Source organism: Zophobas morio, unplaced genomic scaffold (assembly GCF_036711695.1).
Source record: "Zophobas morio isolate AGI-343-1 ecotype UQ-CSIRO unplaced genomic scaffold, CSIRO_AGI_Zmor_V1 ptg000006l, whole genome shotgun sequence".
NCBI lineage: Eukaryota > Metazoa > Arthropoda > Insecta > Coleoptera > Tenebrionidae > Zophobas > Zophobas morio.
In genome coordinates this window covers 1,594,815-1,614,999 of record NW_026972111.1, presented here as the reverse complement: position 1 = coordinate 1,614,999, position 20,185 = coordinate 1,594,815, and the positions used below count along the sequence as shown (strand labels likewise).

At 34.5% G+C, this 20,185-nt stretch overlaps 1 protein-coding gene across 5 annotated transcripts in view; it reads left to right on the top strand.

Annotated features, from left to right (window-relative positions):
* The first annotated feature begins 4,172 nt into the window (after positions 1 to 4,172).
* Positions 4,173 to 20,185, top strand: part of LOC135123295 (uncharacterized) — a 29,437-nt gene continuing 13,424 nt past the window's right edge. Inside the window, exons 1-8 of one of the 5 annotated variants that reach the window (XM_064047821.1) lie at positions 4,173 to 4,262; positions 4,321 to 4,485; positions 4,740 to 10,761; positions 10,794 to 15,490; positions 15,545 to 15,639; positions 15,699 to 15,764; positions 15,819 to 16,005; positions 16,092 to 16,331. In XM_064047821.1, coding sequence (XP_063903891.1) covers positions 4,477 to 4,485; positions 4,740 to 10,565 — 5,835 coding nt within the window. In that variant the 5' untranslated portion in view covers positions 4,173 to 4,262; positions 4,321 to 4,476 and the 3' untranslated portion in view covers positions 10,566 to 10,761; positions 10,794 to 15,490; positions 15,545 to 15,639; ... (1 more) ...; positions 15,819 to 16,005; positions 16,092 to 16,331. Of the gene's footprint in view, positions 4,263 to 4,320; positions 4,486 to 4,739; positions 10,762 to 10,793; positions 15,491 to 15,544; positions 15,640 to 15,698; positions 15,765 to 15,818; positions 16,006 to 16,091; positions 16,332 to 20,185 lie in introns of those variants that run through there. The other 4 variants (XM_064047819.1, XM_064047820.1, XM_064047818.1 and 1 more) reach the window with 4 other exon arrangements.

Here is a 20,185-nt window from a genome sequence, read left to right as displayed (position 1 = left end):
AACCAAAATTTACTGGTTGGAAAAGCATAATTCAGTTTATTTATATAGTCTACGGTTCTAGGAACATAGGCCCTATTACGAAATTCAACACAAAGATGCGAAATAACCAAGGTAACAAAATAAATCAAAAATTACCAATATTCACACTTTGGCATTTTAGCGTTCTAACAAATTTACGGCTTTGTTCCAAAAAAGTCTACGATAACTAATTTGGCATGCTTCATTCAATATACTTCAGAGTCAATAGACAGAAAAAGCCAAGTTGACACAATTTATACGGATTTCAGGAAAGCTTTCGATAGAATAGATTTTATATTGTTAGATAAACTTAGACGTTTTGGGTTTTCAAATTCGCTTTTACAATTATTTAATAAGATCGCGTCTTGAATATGGTGCCATTATATGGTTCCCTACATACGATGTACACATCTCTAACTTAGAATCGGTCCAACGAAAATTTTTGAAGTTTCTGTGTTGCGTCTTAGATGGGGTGTGCCCACCAAGAAGATATGACCACCTCGAATTATTAAATAGGTTTAATTTTATCTCACTGAAGACAATAAGAATTATTTCCGTTATGAAAATCTTGTTCAATTTGCTGAACAATAAAGTTGATTGCCCCATGCTACTTAATTTAAAAAATTTTAATATCCCAAAACTTTGCTCTCGACAACATTTTTTGTTTTATTGTTCAGGAAGTAGAACTAACATCTTGCGCAAATCTCCAATACTTTTGATGTGTGATCTGTTCAACGTAGTGACAAACTGTTGTGATATAAGCATTGACTCCTTTGGCAGTTTAAAAAGTTGGATGTTAACTAAATATGGGATTAATTAATTCGTTTGATCATCGAGAATGGTATTGGTTTCTTTTTTATTACCTTATTGAATTTTTTATTAATGTATCGATTTTTTATTATTCCCTGTAATTGGGTGCTCTATAACCTGTTGGTAATAAATTATTATTATTATATAATTAATTATGACATTGGTATTCATTTAATAATTCTGAGATATCGTTTATATATACTACAAACAACAACGGACCAAGGACTTAGCCCTGTGGAACTCCTGATAATTGTTTAAATAATGTTGATTTAAATCCCCTGTATTGTACATACTGAGAGCTGTCTGTAAGATAAGAAAAAAAGAATAAGCAAGTTATTAGAAATTCCAAAATTATCCAGCTTATCAACAAGTTTTAAATGGTCTACCCGATCGAAGGCCATAGAAAGATCCATATAGACTACGTCCACCTGATTTTTCTGGTCAAAACTCTCACATTAGAATTGTGTAAGCGTAAGTAAATTGGTCACCGTCGACCTCTTAGCTATAAAACCATGTTGCCAATTGTTATCCTTGTTGAAATATGGTTGTAAATTCTGTTGTGTAACACTATCTCAAATACCTTTGAAAAATTTGAAATAAGAGCTATCGGCCTGTAGTTAGCAATATCAGATCTATGTCCGTTTTTAAACACCGGCAATCTTCCATTGAGTGGGAAACCGACTGGAACTAATAATTTTGTTAAAAATTAATATTAACGGTTGTAACCAAATGTTTTTACAATCAGAAACTAAGAATGATGGTATAAGATCAGGACCCGTTGTTAAACCAGGTTTAAGCTTAGACCTTAAAAATCTCATCTTCGGGTATAGCTTTTACTAATAAAGAACTCTCATAAGAAACCTGACTACTAGAGGAGGCTTTTGTTGAAGCTGAAAATGAAGAGGAGAAGTGCTTAGCAAAAGTTTGGACAATTTCTTGGGAATCTGAAATGTCCTTCTTATTAAGACCAGAAACATTTTGGATTACAACTAATATCCATATTTAGTTTACAAATATAGTCTTGTCACGTTTTAATTGGATTTTTGAATTCATTGTAAAAATTTTGTCTTCCATGTTTTTTATATTTATTCCAGGCCTTTTCATTAATTGAATAATATTTCCATTAAACTAAGGTGAAAACGAACCTAACGAATTTAATTTTCTTGGAACATGCTTATCAAGTATATTATAAATTTTGCTGTAAAAATTTTCTACAACAATATCCACTTCAGCCGTGTCATCAAGAAAAGACCAGTTTACACAAACAAGTTCTTGGTATAATTGATGAAACTTCACCTTTTTAAAGTTATAGTCTAACGATTTTGTTGAAGAAAAGCTATTTGTTTATTTAAATGCTCAAAATGGCCAGAAACAACTCTTGTAAATTCCTGAAACAATGCAGCTACGTTGGTGGGAACTTTATCACATTAAAATCAAGTTGATAGCTCAGCACGATTTTTCTGATTTAATAATAAAGATGACTAGGTATTTATTATTGTTGATGAAGCACTACAAAATCCACAGCTCCATGTTTTGTAACCGCCGTTGTCTCTCAACTGAGTAAAATAAATTCTACCTATCTTAACTAGTAGAACGGTACCAAAATTGAAAACTAATTGTTCAAATATTCACTAACACCAATCTTAATCACGGAGCACTCACCACACGCACATGTTTGTCGCAGTATCGCTTATTATTATAAACCGATAAGAAACCAGTAAGATATAAAGTTATGAATATCATCAATTTCTTTATTTCTCCATCCTCAGATAGTTTTTTTGAACTCATCACGTATACAACTTTTTAATTCTAAACCACCTACTACTTTTCTTGTAATAGTTACTTCTAGTAGACATGTTATAATTATAGTGCATCTATCCTACTAAATTGTTTGCATGTTGGATAATAAATAGAACATCTTCAATATTAATTTTACGCGGTGAAATAGAAATATTAGCACTAGAATTAGAAAAAAACTAGGAAGACTGCATTGGTTTAGAAGCAATAAAGACACTACTGAAGAAATCTCCAAAAGCGTCAACAATTTCAGTACTCATTATCTTTATAAATCTGAATTCTCACTGTTTTTTTATTTTGAATAAAAACAGAAAATTCTTCTAAATTGTATTGAAGTATGGAGGATGAGAATTGAAAAATGGCGTCCCATTAGGTGCTCGTGTTTAGTGCTATTTTGGTGGAGTTTTCGATAGATTTTAATTCGAAAACTGTTGGAACTATAAATCTGCTTTTCTTGTGCTCTTGTGCTTTTTGTGAGGGGTTGGTGAGTTTTTGTAATTCCTGTGTTTTTCCCTTGCTGCTGGTGTCTGCTGTTTTTGCGAGTGATTTTATCGTCTGTCCTCAATTGGGAAACAGTGTCGTGTATGAGCACTATTCGTTTATTTCCGTGGCGATTAAATGACTGTTATTTATCTTGTAAGGGTGGTAAAGGTAATTTTATTATCATATTCAAAGTGTTAATATCAAGGAAGAGCAAAACAATTTACCAGTAAAACCGTTTCTACTGCCGTAGATATTTATTTGTCTACCGAAGTGTTAGTCGCAGTTAATTCAAATTTGACCGAAATAGTCTTGATGATTTCTAATTAAAAAAAAACATAACTATACATATGTATGTAATTTCTCACCTATTTCCTAAAAATCTTTCTAATACGATGATGAAGTTTTCTTTTTCTATAACGGTTACAAATCGTTACACTGTTTATTCCTTCTTAGATGGAGATCACTATAACCACTTCGTCGGGTTCTCTTCTATCAAAAGTTGAAATATCGGTGTCATATAGACCAAAAATTATCTCTCTATTTTGATTTACAAATACAATTTTAACGCCTTGATGTACGTTTACTGTCACGTTTGGCATCTCAGACACAACGTCTTTGGAACTTGACCACGAAACTCGACACCTTTTGCTTCACTAATTTAGCCTTCTTTCTTAATAAATTTTTGCTTGTGATTCATCACTGCATTCATATTTTATAGAGTTGCTTTAAAGAGGTAGTTCAAAAAAATTAATGAATTTGTCAATTTGTGTTATTGATGATGTCATCACAAAATTGTGTACGGAAGAAACTCAACTCAAAAATGCTGGATATGTTTCATTGTACTTCAGGAGCGAGGGAAGTTCTGTCGGAACAATTTTCGACCGTTTTTTGAAATATGAAATGAAATGGAAACGCCCGAGTGGTGATTCAGTGACATTTTAAATTCTCACAGGTTTTCCCATACGACAATCTTATCATACGGATAACCGAGCATCCGTAAAAAATATCCTTAAAACGTAGCAACAAAATAACTTTGTCCAATTCTCGTCTGATTCAAAGAAAACATTGTCGTGTAGAACATTCGTAGGTAAAGTGTTATATTTAACGTATAAAAATTTAGTTTAACACCACAGAGATTGGAAACCGTGAAGTAGGTAAGTCTGTGGTCATACAGTCTGTAAATCTGACGTAAGAAAATCTATTTTGTTGTAGTGTAACATTAATTTGAAATTATCGCCCCTTATTGTTACGTTGAAGAAATTGTGTGACAAGTAGGATTCCGTGTGAGAATTATGAAAGTTTTCAAATAAATCATTACTTATTTGTACAGAAACACGTCACTTTGTATGTTGTGACCGCCTGAGAGAAATGGAGTCGGTAAGTCTTTTTCTTTCGCAAAATTAAAGCTTATAATTTTTTGAAAAAGCTGGATATGCTTGGTTGTACTTTAATGGTGAGGGAAGTTTCGTCGAAATAACCTTCGATCAGTTTTTCTATAAGCAGTATTAACAAGTACATTACCTGATTTGAAAAAAAATACTATTACGGTTCATAATTTTTTTGCTCATTACAAACACAACAATTATTGAATAATTCCTTTTCAAAGCGGTTGTTCGTCTATTCCTTTCCAGACTTTTAAAAAAAGGCCAGGGACAACTGATAAAGGCAGAGATTATGAAGATGTGGTTCTCGCCAATGTTGTACTAAGACTATTAAACAACCCCAGAGTAAAAACGTTCCAGATTTCATCAAACGATGATGATTTTGGGGCGTTTGATGATCTGGTCATTAACCTTGCATCGGATAAAGAAAACGATACTCAAGTTAAAGCGGTGCAGTTAAAACACACCGAGAGGAAAGTACTCACTCTAGAAAATTTGCGAACCGTAAAAGGAGACTTCAGTATTAGCAAATACTTTAAAAGTTACAAAGAAATTAAGAAAAATATAGATGAGTTAATTTTGTTCACAAATAGGCCGTTTAATCCTCCCGACAACGCAACATTCCACCTTGACGGCCAAGAATTTTACGTCAAGCTTATTAAAAGAGAAGTCAACTCAGACATTTCAGAAAATATTAGTCACGTCTATCAGTTTGAAATAGTAGATGATCAATCGACAGTAGAGAATATTCCTAGAATTCAAGAATATCAGGATTTTTTTCGCAAGTTTTTTCTGTATACCGACCAAGAAAATTGTGATACTCTGAAAAAAATAACAGCTAATAAATTCAAGATAACATATTGTTCAGATGACGAACAATTCGGTAAATTCCTCAGAACAGTTTCTGAATGGAACGTCCAAGATGGGAAAAAAGAAAAGATAGATAAAAAGTGGACTCAGTTGGTTTTTGCGCTACACCTTCTGTCCTCTCATACTGAGTCTCTATCTTTCGGTCCAGTTAATGACAAAATGAAAATTTTTCGGGAAGCGATTTCCTTCTTTGATGTCACAGTGATTGAAGAGGAATCAGTCGAAACGGTTAAACAACTGTGGGGTGATGTCGGAAAAGAAAAAACTGTTGACTTTAAGGAATTAAATAAAGTTAGAAGGAGATATCTACCTACTCTCGGACATATTGATAACACCGATATCGGCAACATAGATCCTAAGGTATTGACCCAATTGCTGTGGGTAATGGACGAATGTCCATTAATATTACGTGAATGGGAAAAGATGAAAAATATAATACAGCTGTGTCCCCACAAAAAATTCGTTTTGGTTGGCGGAACTAAAGATGCAGAATGGGTGAAAAAGTATTCCGTCTTCCAAAATCTGTCAGACTTGAGTTTGAAGCCCGAAATTCGTAAAAATATAATGCAAAATTTTACCATTTCGATTCAGGGAAAGGGCGAACTTGATCTTGTAACATCGTTTGGCAATTGCGAAGATTTTTTCCAAAATGTTACAACTGATAATCTGTCTGAAATGCTGAACGGTCCATACCGTATAGGAGGAGTAAAGGAAACACTACCTCAACCATACATAGAACGGTACATTTCGCGAAATGTTGTTGATAATACATATTTAGTAAAAGTTCACGAAAACACAATTATTATTTTAAATTGTGCGAATAATTTAGACAAAGTTAAAAGCAAACTCTATAACTGTGAATTAATTGACATTAATAACTTCTTATTGAAAAGAAATCAGAATGGCGAAAATTTAACAAATAATGAGTTTAACGTTAATGAACCGGATTTTGCTAACAGAAATTACGTAGGTAACAGGAAAAAAATTGAGTTAAATTCTAATCTCAACGACAACAATAAATTTAGCTTTGATAAATCAAGTTTTACCAACAAAGTTTACGTTGGTACTAGACATTATAATGATTTTGAACTTCAACAAATTTATAACGAGCATAAAAAAACAAAACAGTTTCATTATTTTAAAATTTTGAGTGACGGAAATTTAGAATGGCTATGCAGCAGAGGTGATATTAGTGATGTAGAAGCTTACAAATTGCCCGACGAATATCCTACCGAGGAAAATGCCTTGTGGTCTTCTCGGTTAGACTATAACATCAGTCTTATAATTGGAGATCCGGGAATGGGTAAAAGTGAATTAGTGAAAAGCTTAAAAAATACATGTTCTCGCGAATACTGGACAGTTTTAATTAGTCCCAAGGATGTTAATTTATTTTTTCGCAATCTCGACTTCTCTAAAACGGATAATTGTTCAGATTTATTTGTAAAATTCATTACAAATAAAAAATATGAGTGGCTCCAAAAACTAGATCTAATGTTTTTCGAAATGTGTATAAAAAAAAAAAATGTAATTTACGTGTGGGACGCACTCGATGAAATCTTAAGTGATAATTTAGATGCCGCTTTAAATATAATCCTCCATCTTTCAACAAAAGGGTTCCGTCAGTGGGTTACAAGCAGACGACATTTAAAATCAACTCTAGAAAATAAATTCAATTTGTTGTCACTTAGTATAAATCAATTTAACGAACAAGAACAAGAACAATATATCAGAAAACGTCTAGAATCTCACAGTATTGACGTAACGCTGGAAAAAATCAAATCATCTTTTGCGATTGTAGAACACATAGATATACTAGGTATCCCTCTTCAAATTTTCATGCTTACCGAACTGTTCCGTGAAAATAACGAAAAATATTTGAAACTTATGGACAACACATTCGTCTTGACTGACCTTTACGAATATTTTATTCAGGAAAAATTTAATAACTTTTACAAAGACAAAATTGGATATGATTTAGGAAATGCCCGAATGGAAGTTATAGTCAGTGAAAAAAAGCGAAAGGCTTCAGAATATTACGAAAATGTCTCTTTTAGGGTAATATTTGAGGAAGAAATTATGCAGCGATTGAATATTAATTACGAAAAATCCGTACAAAAACTTTTACGAAATTATGCCTCTCTGGGACTTGTAAATGATTTTCAAAATAATGTCCCACGTTTTGTACACAGTTCCCTCGCTGAATATCTAGTTGCTAGGTACTTTTCAAAAAATATTAATAATTTTAAAGAGACAATTGCGGACTTGTTGTTTGACGCAAGGTATAATAACGTTCGATTCTTTTTTGACATGTTGTTGGCTAAAAACTCAAAAGCTCACATTGCTGTATTGTATAAACGTTACGAATTACTTAAAACGTACGACGACGAAATTTTGAATTGCAAAGATAAAGGTGGCAGAAGTGTTTTACACTTGATTTCGTCATGGGGGCAAAGACATCCGCGTGTAACAATAACGCATGTACAGAACAAGTGTATTGTGCACGAAAATAGCAATTTCAATAAAAAAGCGGAGAACGAAATATACTTTGACACGTTAACGTATTTGCAAATTATGAATGATGGTGGCGAACGTGATAAGTTGTTAGATGAGACTCCTTTGTCTTATGCCCGAAAAAGTGAGAGCCTAGGAGCACAAATACAATTACTTCAAACAAAAAAAGATCAATTGAGACAATCTCGTGATGACATAATTAATGTTATATATTATTCTGCTTTACTGGGTTACGACAACGTGTGTAAACACCTTACAGTTGAAGAGTTGAATCATTTTTTGAGCGAAGTGGGTATTGTTACTGCTGAAAATGCTGAAACACCTCTATGGCTGGCGTCTCAAAACGGCAATTTAAAAATCGTTGACTATTTTGTAAGATCTGGTGTCGACATCAATTGTGTTAATACATTCGGTGAGACACCACTTTACGTCGCTTCTCGAAATGGTCACGAAAAAGTTGTCGAATACTTGGCGACAGTCGGCGCCGATATCGATTGCCCCAATGATGACGGTTGGACACCACTGCACATGGCTTCCCTAAACGGCAACGTAAATATTGTCGAATACTTGGCAACTGTCGGCGCCAAGATCAGTCGCCCTAATATTGATGGTTGTACACCACTTCACTTGGCTGCCCTTAAGGGCAACCTAAAGGTTGTTGAATACTTGGCGATTGTCGGCGCCAAGATAAATCGGCCTAGTAATGACGGTTTAACACCACTACACATGGCTTCCTTTAACGGCAACGAAAAGGTTGTCGAATACTTGGCGACTGTCGGCGCCAAGATAAATCGGCCTAGTAAGGAAGGTTTAACACCACTACACATGGCTTCCTTTAACGGCCACAAAAAGGTTGTCGAATACTTGGCAACACTCGACGCCGAAATCAATCGCGCTGATAATGACGGTCGAACACCACTTCACATAGCTACTGCAAACGGCCACGAAAAAGTTGTCGAAGACTTGACGAGAGTCGGCGCCGAAATTAATCGCGCTGACAATGATGGTTGGACATCACTTCACATAGCTTCACAAAATGGTCACGAAAAAGTTGTCGAATGCTTGACGAGAGTCGGCGCCGAAATAAATCGCGCTAAGAATGACGGTGCGACACCACTTTCCATAGCATCACAAAACGGTCACGAGAAAGTTGTGGAATACCTGGCAATAGTCGGCGCCGAAGTCAATCGTGCTACGAATGACGGGCGAACAGCGCTTTACGTAGCTTCCGCAAACGGTCATCAAAAAGTTGTCAAATACTTGGTAACAGTTGGCACAGAAATCAATCGCGCTGATAATGACGGTTGGACACCATTTCACATAGCTTCACAAAACGGTCAAGAGACAGTTGTCGAATACTTGGTGACAGTCGGCGCTGAAATCAATTGTGCTGATAATGACGCTCAAACACCACTTCATATAGCTTCCGCAAACGGCCACGAGAAAGTGGTCGAATACTTGGCCACAGTTGGCGCCGAAATCAATCGTGCTGATAATGATGGTCGAACACCACTTCACATTGCTTCACGAAACGGTCACGAAAAAGTTGTCGAATACTTGGTGGCAGTCGGCACCGGAATCAATCGTCCTGATAATGAGGGTCAAACACCACTTTACATAGCTTCCTCACACGGCCACGACAAAGTTGTCGAATATTTGGCGACAGCCGGCGCCGAAATCAATTGCGCTATTAATGACGGTCGAACAGCACTTTATATAGCTTCCGCAAACGGTCACCAAAAAGTTGTCGAATACTTGGCTACAATCGGCGCTGAAATCAATCGCACTGACAATGACGCTTGGACACCATTTCACATAGCTTCACAAAACCGTCACATAAAAATTGTCGAATACTTGGTGACTGTCGGTGCCCAAATCAATCGAGCTGATAATGACGGTTGGACACCACTTCGCATAGCTTCACAAAACGGTCACCTAAAAGTTGTCGAGTACTTGACGACAGTCGGCGCCGAAATCAATCTTGCTGATAATGACAGTTGGACTCCACTTCACATAGCTTCACAAAACGGTCTCCAAAAGGTTGTCGAGTACTTGGCGACAGTAGGCGCGGAAATTAATCGCGCTCAGAATGACGGTTGGACACCACTTCACACAGCTTGTTTCAACGGCCACCAAAAAGTTGTCGAATACTTGACGACAGTCGGCGCCGATATCAATCGCGCTAATAATGACGGGTGGGCACCACTTCACGTAGCTTCCTTCAACGGCCACGAAAAAGTTGTGGACTATCTGGTGACAGACGGCGCCGATAGGAATCACCCTATTAATGACGGTCGAACACCAATTTACATAGCTTCCACACAAGGCCACGAAAGAGTTGTGGAATATTTGGCGACAGTCGGCGCCGAAATTAATCGCGCTGATAATGATGGTTGGACACCACTTCACATAGCTTCACAAAACGGTCATAAAAAAATTGCACAATACTTGGTGACACTGGGCGCCGAAATCAATCGTGTGGACAATGAGGGTTGCACACCACTTCACATAGCTTCCTTCAACGGCCAAGAAAAAGTTGTCGAGTACTTGGTGACAGTCGGCGCCGAAATCAATCGTGCTGATAATGACGGAAAAACACCACTTGACGTAGCCTCCGAAAAAGGTCACAAAGAACTTGTGGAATGTTTAACAAGAGCCGGCGCTCAAACCGGACATAATTTAATATTAGACTGAAGCTCAGAATACGGATATTTCCACCTTGAGCGAAAATGCATTTCCTTGTGAGTTGTCTCAAATTTTCCTTTTATTTATTAACTGATAAGTTTTTGTGGGACCCCTCTCCGAAAAAATAAGTACCTGAGCAAACTGTTTGCAACCATGCCGTCGATCACTGCATTTCAGCTGTGCAGGAGTCACTTCTGAAGATCATGTACGAACATCCTACGATTAAAAATTTCAGAGGTACTGCAACCATCGCATAAAAGTAATAGCCGAAATTTTGCTTCTAAATTTACCATTTTTCTACACAAATCTAAACTCTTTGTTTGCTAAATTTGATGAATTCCTTGTTGTTGTTCATCTAACGGTATCTCAAAACAAGAACAAAATGTTGTTGATTGTTCTCTTGTCAATGATTTTACATCTGAATCAAAACTTAACTTGCCAATTGTTCCACCGGTTCATCTTGGTAAATTTGATGCAACAAATGTCAACAGAGCGCGTCCTATTTAAGTTACATTGTCCAGTCCTGAAGATGTTTCAAGTATGATCAAAAACTTTAAAACTTTAAAATCAATGGGTAAATGGTCTCACATTAACATCTCAATGGATCGTACTCCTATGCAAATTAATGCATATAAATCGCTAAGGGCAGCACTTGACAATCGTTTGGCTCAGGGTGAAAAAAATCTGAAAATTCAATATCGTAATGGCATACCTACTACTATTGCAAACTTGTCGGAAAACTAGATCAGTCCAGCAGGTATTCAACACTAAGTCTGTATTACCAAAATGTTCGTGGACTTCCTTCCAAATCTCATTCTTTTTACGTCAGTTGTTGCGATCTGTCTTTTGACATTATCGCAATTAGTGAAACTTGGTTACATGATTCCATTCTCACTTCTGAAATATTTCCTTCTTATTATAGTGTCATTCGTTGTGATAGAAAATTTTCATTGGTTCGTCCCTCTAGAGGAGGTGGAGTATTAGTTGGATTCTCCATCTAAACTTTAATTTTGCTATGCCTAGTATCACTTCTAAGTTTCCGTTAGCAAAAAAACTTCGCTATAACTTTCGCAAGGCCAACTTTTTAAAATTATATCATGACATCAACAACGCGGATTGGTCTTTTTTAGAAAGTCAGGAAGATGTAAATATTGCTCTTGAGGGTTTTTATTCTTGTCTTTATAAGTTATTTGATACATCTGTTCCACGTGTAACCTCTAGCTCTTCGAAATTTCCACCTTGGCTTACTTCTGAGATTAAGCAGAATATAAAAACAAAAGACTGTTACGGGAGTAAATGGATTAAATTTAAAGATTCTAAATTCTATATCGAACTCAAACGATTAAGAGCTATTGTTAAAAAACAAATGGATAATGCCTACCAACTGTATCTAAATCATGTCCAGAGCAATATCAAATCTGATCCTTCATATTTATGGAGCTTTATACATTTGAAAAATGGCACTTCTAGAATACCGGGTCAGTTAAGAGACAATAATGGAAATATATTTTCGGAACCTCAGGATATTGTGGATGCATTTGCTGCTACCTTTGCCAATGTATTTACTGTTAACAACTCTACGCACATAGAGTCTACTTCTATTTCTTCAAATTCTTTCTCAATGTCTTCCGTCAGCATAGAGGATTTAATTCTGATCATGTCAAATTTATCCAACAAACAAACATGTGGTGATGACTTAGTCCCTAGTTTTTTGATACGTGACTGTAGATATGCACTTATCCAACCTTTATCCATCATAATTAACAAGGCACTTAAAACAAGTACATTCCCGGACCTTTGGAAAATTGCAAGAATCAGTCCTATTTTTAAAAAGGGTGATCCATCTTTACTAGCGAACTATCGTCCTATTTCCATTCTAAGCAAATTTGCCAAAGTTTTTGAACAGGCATTATATAGTTGCATTTACAATAATACTCGTTCGCATATCAGTTTAGGACAGCATGGATTCAGAACTGATAGATCTACATCTACAAACCTTGCAGTGCTTGTTCAAGATCTAAGTGTTGCACTTGATAGACGAGAACAAATAGACGTAATATATACTGACTTTTCCAGAGCTTTTGATGTTCTTCCTCACGACATTCTGTTAGGCAAACTTAATAACTTTGGATTTAACTATCCCCTTCTCAAACTGATGGAATCTTACTTAATAAACCGTAACAACTATGTATTTTACAATGGTTTTACGTCTTTTCGTTTTTTGTCAAGGTCTGGAGTCCCACAAGGCTCTAACCTTGGGCCTCTCCTCTTCAGTCTATTTATCAATGACCTTTTGGAATATTTAAATTGCAGTATTTTAGCTTATGCTGATGATCTGAAAATTGATTCTAAAATCTCAAGTCTTTATGATGCTGAGTTTTTACAACGTGAACTTATGAAAATCGTGGAATGGTACAATCAAAATAGACTTATTATTAATATTAGTAAATGTTGCTACATTTCATATTGTCGGAAACTTAATATCGTTGATTTTTCTTATTCAATAGAAGGTACACCGTTAGAACGAAAAACATCGATCAAAGACCTAGGTTTTAATAGCTGCTTGACTTTTGATATTCATCTTACCAACATTTGCAATACTGCAAATAAATGGTTGGGGTTTGTCATGAGAACTTGAAAATTTTTCAACAACATTGACGTAATTAAATCCCTCTTCTTTGCATATGTTCTTTCGAAATTAGAATACGCCTCACTAATATGGTATGCCATATATATGTGTCAGCACATGCTTCTTGATAAAGTGCACAGGAAATTTTTAAAATTCCTTTCGTTCAAAATTGATGGTAATTATCCGGACAGAGGTACTGAGATGGAAAGTTTTCTCCAACGACACAAGATGTCCTCTTTGATGGTTCGAAAGGATCTGCATGCGGTTAACTTCTTGTGCAAGCTTATTCACAACAAAATTGATTGCCCATATTTATTATCACAGACTAGTAGATTTAATGTCCCTCGGCCAGCATCGCGATATGTTAACACCTTTCATATCTCCACCGCCCGAACTAATCGACGCCAATTACTACAATGTGTCGATGTGCAGATAGATATGTAGCTGATATATTTTATTCAAATTAGTTTATACTTGGTATTATGTTTTTGTTATTGTTATAATTTTTCTGTTGGTTATTCATGTAAGTAATTATTTGGATTTGTTCTGTCATTAGGGTAACCTGTTGGACAATAAAATTATTATTATTATTATTATTGCAACTAACCTTTATGCTTATCACTGAAACATATTTTTCTGTAAAATTCCCGATTCTCTTATTTCTATTCGTAACTATACCTATCGATGTGACCGCTTAAATTAAACAGGAGGAGGATGAAGCATTTATAATAATCAGATTGGCTTCAAAGGCTTCAAAATCACCAACATCTCGCTTCATCACAACGGTACAATCACCTAATTATTATATTTGAAGACTTTAACTACCCTACTACTGTATTAGCCTTTTCCTGATAGGAACACTTTGTTTGAGGATTTTCTCAACATCCTAGAAACTGCAAACTTACTTTAGTCAGTCAATTTACACGCTTCTAGATCTAATTTTGACAACCAATCCTCAACTATTCAGAGAAATCAAGTATATACCCAATATTGGAACATCCGATCATATAGTATTACAAAGAAATATGCAAATCGTATTTGATAAATCTAACACCGGACAATTTTCTTCGCTATAGACAACACTCGAAGACAGTCAGAAAAAATCAGACAATTTAGGTAAAATTACGAAAAGAATATAATAAACAGCAACTACCATAAAAAATTTTACAAGTATGTTAGAACAACTATTCCATCAAAAGTACGCATTCCCTTACTCAAAAAATCAAACGGTAACTTATGTAACTCCGATTTCGAGGTAGTCGAGCTTTTGGCAAATACCAACGCATCGTGAACCAATGGAAGACTTACCCATATTCAGAACAAGCATTGAAAACCAACTTTGTAATGCCAAATTTACTGAAAACATTGTTTTATCATATATATAACTAAAACAAAAAGCAACACTGTCCCAGGTTTAGATGGCATACCACTTTATAATGTTTTACAAGACAACCTTGTGGTACCCAAACCATTAGCCACATTAATGAATTCCTCTTTCAATACCATTAATCTACAGAATAGCACGATTATATATATTTGTGATATATCAAACGTATCTTCTATCCGGACAAATGTATTCACCCATTCCAGAATCCTTGATTATAAGTTGCGGGGTTAATTGTAAAACAAAACGTTATACTTATTTGTTGAAAATTCTTCTACGTCACTTCATCACGTCTGGCTAGTCCTCTGGTGATGAGTCATTAGTCATTACAAAATATTTCCTAATTTGTGACTCCAATAAGTGCAGCTGCAAAACACTGTAACGACACATGTTAAAAAATAACACATGAAAAAGTTATTAATGTCATTTACAATAACTGATAAAGAAAATTTTTGTAAAAACCAAACATAATAATTGTGTTTTCTCTACATGGTACCGTTTAGTATTACTTACAAATTTGCTGAATCGATTTGTAAGAAAATTGAAAACAATGAAATGACAATACGTCAATTAAGAAATGGAAATATGTTTAGGTAAATTTGTTATATGTTGTGAAAACAAAATAAATTAGAATATCATTTTGCAGGACCCCTTCTTTCTTAAAATAAGTCCCATAACGAAATGCAACACAGTGATGCGAAATAACGAAGATAACAACATAAATCAAAGACTCCCACAATTCACACTTGGGTTTTAGCATTCCAATAAATTTTGATGTCGAAATTTTTGACAAAACTCTTACAAATATCAAGAGGACAAGACCTGATGATTCGATAAATTGATGTAAGGATTGTGATTCGACTAAAACGAAACAATATTTTCTATGTTTTCCATTGTGCTTCCATTTTTCAAATACTACTCGTAATAATAATAGCCAGTATATTTGTACCATTTCATTATATCTAAACTTTGCAGATTAAACTTATCATGTCGTCATCTTTGGGAAACCTACGAAGATATAGACCGCCTTCTTTTGAATTCTGTAAAATCTATGACACTGTCTCATGAAGGTATTTTCACCTTAGAATCAACAAATGCAATACTCAGAGTAACTGATCAACTATTTCAGGAAACATGGTCTCAACGGAGCTTGGACGATTATCTTTCTTCCGAAGAAATGGAATAATTCTAAAAGGTAAATTTTAAAAGAAGAGTTCAACAATTTATTAAGAAAGAAATGAAATTTCAGCAACTGATATTTTTTGATGTATTTTTGGACCGTGACAACTGCACAACCTAATATTTGGGGCTTCGTCTAGACTAATTTTCTGATGAACAGTTGGAAAGCATCACCAAAATAAGACCGATCTTTCTCCGAAAGAATCATCTTCGAGAAGTTTGAAGAAGACTACGGTTTTTTTCAGAAATTGTCACAGGTATAATTTTTATATTCAAAAACTATGCTATACGTAAAATTCAAAAATAATAATTTTGGTCTTTATTAATGAGACTATGTTTACAGGAATCGAAGGAAAACCAAGAGTCGAAACGCTCCATCAGTCCATTCCAGAAGTAAATTAAACATGTTAACAAAAGTGCTCTACGTATATGTATAAAATATACTCCTATATTTTAATTTAGTGATTTATTTATATTAAAAAACATCATCAAAACACAACTAATTTAGATATACGTGCAGTTTTTGTGATTTTAGTTGTACCTTACTTTCATTCTAAATTGTAATAAATAATTTTTAAATTAATATATGTAGTTTAATTTTTACTTCCCGAGCGTAAGCAAAGGAAGTATTGTAATCGAGTCCGTCGGCCGACTCTCTACTTTTACGTTTTCTCGATCTTTCATGACCCCTAGAAGACGAAGAAATAGGTCTCCCATTTCCGTCTGTCTGTCCGTCTGTCCGTCTGTCCGTCTGTCCGTCTGTCCGTCCGTCTGTCCGTCTGTCCGTCTGTCCGTCTGTTGTCACGGATTTTTATTAAACAGATAATCTCCGAAAGTACACGACCGATTGTTGTGAAATTTTGTACTTATATTAAGAATATCATGTACATGGTAAAACGCTAACCAAAATTTGTCTAATCATCCCCACCACTAATGCGATGACGTCACTTCAAAATTGTACATAGTAAATGGGTTTTCAATTGTATAAAATAACATAGTCCTACACATGTAGTTTACAACTCTGAATCGACTTTTCACCCGAAACGTCCAGATTTTTGGAAAAAAAATCAAAATTATAAAACAACATTTTGAAATTTAATTTTTAATCTGCTAACCAGAATGCTTTGAAATGTTGCAGATGTTTTAAGGGTATAAAGAGCATCATAAATCTTTAGTCAAAAAATATTTGCTTATCCCCTCCAAAAACTTGATGACGTCAGCTCAAAAGTTTGTGGAATAAATCATATCTAAAATGTACAAAATATGATGAGTCTGTACTTGTGAACTATCACTCCATTAATTTTTTTTGGATTTGCATATACAGGGTGACTCAAAAAAATTAATGAATGCGTAAATATATTTTATTGATTTAATCAGGAACTACAAAACCGAATGCTCTGAAATCTTGCAGATGTTTTAAGGTCATAAAGAGCATAATAAATGTTTAGTCAAAATATATTTGCTTATCCCCTCCAAAAACTTGATGACGTCAGCTCGAAAGTTTGCCGAATAAATCATATCTAAAATGTACAAAATATGATGAGCCTGTACTTGTCATTTATCACTCCATTCATATTTTTTGGATTTGCATATACAGAGTGACTCAAAAAAATTAATGAATGCGTAAATTTATTTTATTGATTTAATCAGGAACTACAAAACCGAATGCTTTGAAATCTTGCAGATGTTTTAAGGTTATAAAGAGCACAATAAATTTTTAGTCAAAATATATTTGGTTATCTTCTACAAAAAACTGATGACGTCAGCTCAAAAGTTTTCCGAATAAATCGTATCTAAAATGTACAAAATATGATGAGTCTGTACTTGTGATTTATCATTCCATTCATATTTTTGGATTTGCATATGCAGGGTGACTCAAAAAAATTAATGAAGGCGTGAATTTATTTTATCGATTTAATCAGGAATTACAAAACCGAATGCTTTGAAATCTTGGGAATATTTTAAAGTTATTATAAGCATGGTAAACTTTTGTTCAAAATGTATTTGTTCATCCCTCCTAAAAAAATTGATGACGTCACCCTTAAATTTTGCTGAATAAATCCTATCTAAAATGCAAAAAATATGATGAGTTTGTACTTGTGATTTATCATTCCATTCATATTTTTTAGATTTTCTTAAGAGGTGGTTCAAAAAAACTAATGAAGTCAATTTATTTTATTGATTAAATTAAAGGCAACACTTATTATTAGTATTACACCCCAACCAACCCAATTTGGTAGACACAAAATTTGTTAAAGGAAAAACTCGGTTGAAACATAAGGGTAGCACGCTTATTTACATCGACTTTAACATTACAGACCTGCATTTGTTTTATGCGTTCATTTGATTCCGCGAATGTGAAATAGACATGTTTATAATCAACCAATTGTGAATTTCACCGTCAAGAATTAAAATAAAACCCAATGTTTTATATAATAAGCGGAAGTCGAAGCAATAAAACCGACGGTCGTTTTGTTTACAGTTTCTGTGTTTGGCTCTCACGTATGCTGTTACGCCTGTCATCTTAAATTAACAATGTTTATACATACACGATTTTCAGTTGCCTCTGATACGTAGGTATACGTGAGTAAATTGTTTCGTTATTTTATTGATTATTACAAATCAATATTCAAACGACCCAATTCATTTTCCCGAAAATTTGAGAATATAATAATTTTATTCTTAGTATTACACTACATCTATCCCAACTGATATACGTGTCCTTGCAAAAATGTTGATGACGTCATCGCAATTTTTTTTTAAATTCCCACTACAAAAATGTAATGAGAAAAAAAACACAATAGGCATGCAGTCGTCAAGTTTCCGACAGCGAGGGAAGTACTGTCTAAACTCTTTAGACCAATTTTTTTCCGTAATACTTGTTCTTATAAATGACTTAAGCACGTAATTTACTTAGTTTCTTTTTTTTTAAAGAGTTAACGTTTCGGCAATAATTTATCTATATACTCATGTTTAGCTTTACTGAATGAATTAATGCAGATTAATTTGCAAAATTAACCAATTCTCGATTTTACAGTAAACATTAGTTGTGCACCCAACTAAAACCGGCCATGTTGGTTGCATAACATTCACAAAGCTAATAGCGTGTTCGGTTGACGTTACAATGCCAACTATTCTTAATGCCCTAGGGGGGCACTAATTATTATTATTATTATTATTAAGAACAAGCAATGTCAAATGCAATAAACTTTTTTAGGAAGTTTAAAGCTGCCTTAACCCGTAAGTGGAAATTATCTAGGGGGGTAGTTGCCATCAGCCCTAAACATTAGATACTTTAAAAATTTCCGTTGAATCTTTGCCAAAGAATCATTATAGGTTTTTTGAAAAGGAAACCAGACGACACTTGTGTATTCAAGTTTAGAACGCACGTAGGCGAAATATAGGATACGAAGACAATTTATATCGGTTAGATGATAACCAAATCGTATAACAAAGCCAAGAGATTTGAAAGTTTCTAAAGTGACTGCATTAATATGATTGTGAAAAGTGAGTCTCGAATCAAAGGCAACACCAAGATCTTTAAAAGTATCAATCAACCCGAGACACTAAAATGTTACTTAACGTGTAATTGTATAATATCTGTGAATTTTTATTTGTGTAAGACATTACATAGGATTTGTCAAAATTATTAATATTATTATTATTGTTATTTAGCAATAAAAGTTAGGCAAGAAAAATTAATTTGTATGGGCCCAACGTTATAAGAGCCTATTGTCGGGTGATATATGTATATAAAATAAATAGATAGATAGATTTTTGTTTAACATTGAAAAATAATTGTGTCAATTTCTCTCTTAAAAGACGATAGAGTCTGTGCAGTGACTGCGGAAGAAGGTAAACCGTTCCATGCGTCGAAGGATCGATTTATAAAAAAGTTTTGGCGAAATTTTTATATATAATTATTAAACTAAAGCAGTGAACTAACAGTAAGTAATATTGAATATGAAAATATATGGCGTCCCAGTTTCTGGTGTTTTCTATTGTTCTGGTGCCGCTGTCTTCGTAAAGCTGACGATGCTGCTGTTGCGATGGTCAGCCCATGGTAGAAGGAGACATGGTATAGGCATTCGATGTACCAATTTAAAAATCGTCTGCGCATCCATTTGTGACGTTAGGTGGCATCAACGACCTTGTGACTCTTGTGAGCTTCGCTAGGGAAGTCTAGGGAATTTCAGCTTGAGTTGTCATTGCTCATTGCTCTGTCCAATACGTTAATTAGTTGTCGGGTAACGAAAGTTAATGAAATTAATAATGATAAAAATATAATTATTGAAAGTTGAACGGTCCAAAAATGTGGTTTCGTATCAATTTCGATAAATGTGGGACATGAGCAAATGCAAATACCAATTTGCTCTTATCTCTTGAGTGTTCAAAAGAGGTTTTTGACGTATGTATTTATGCTCAGTTCTCTCCACA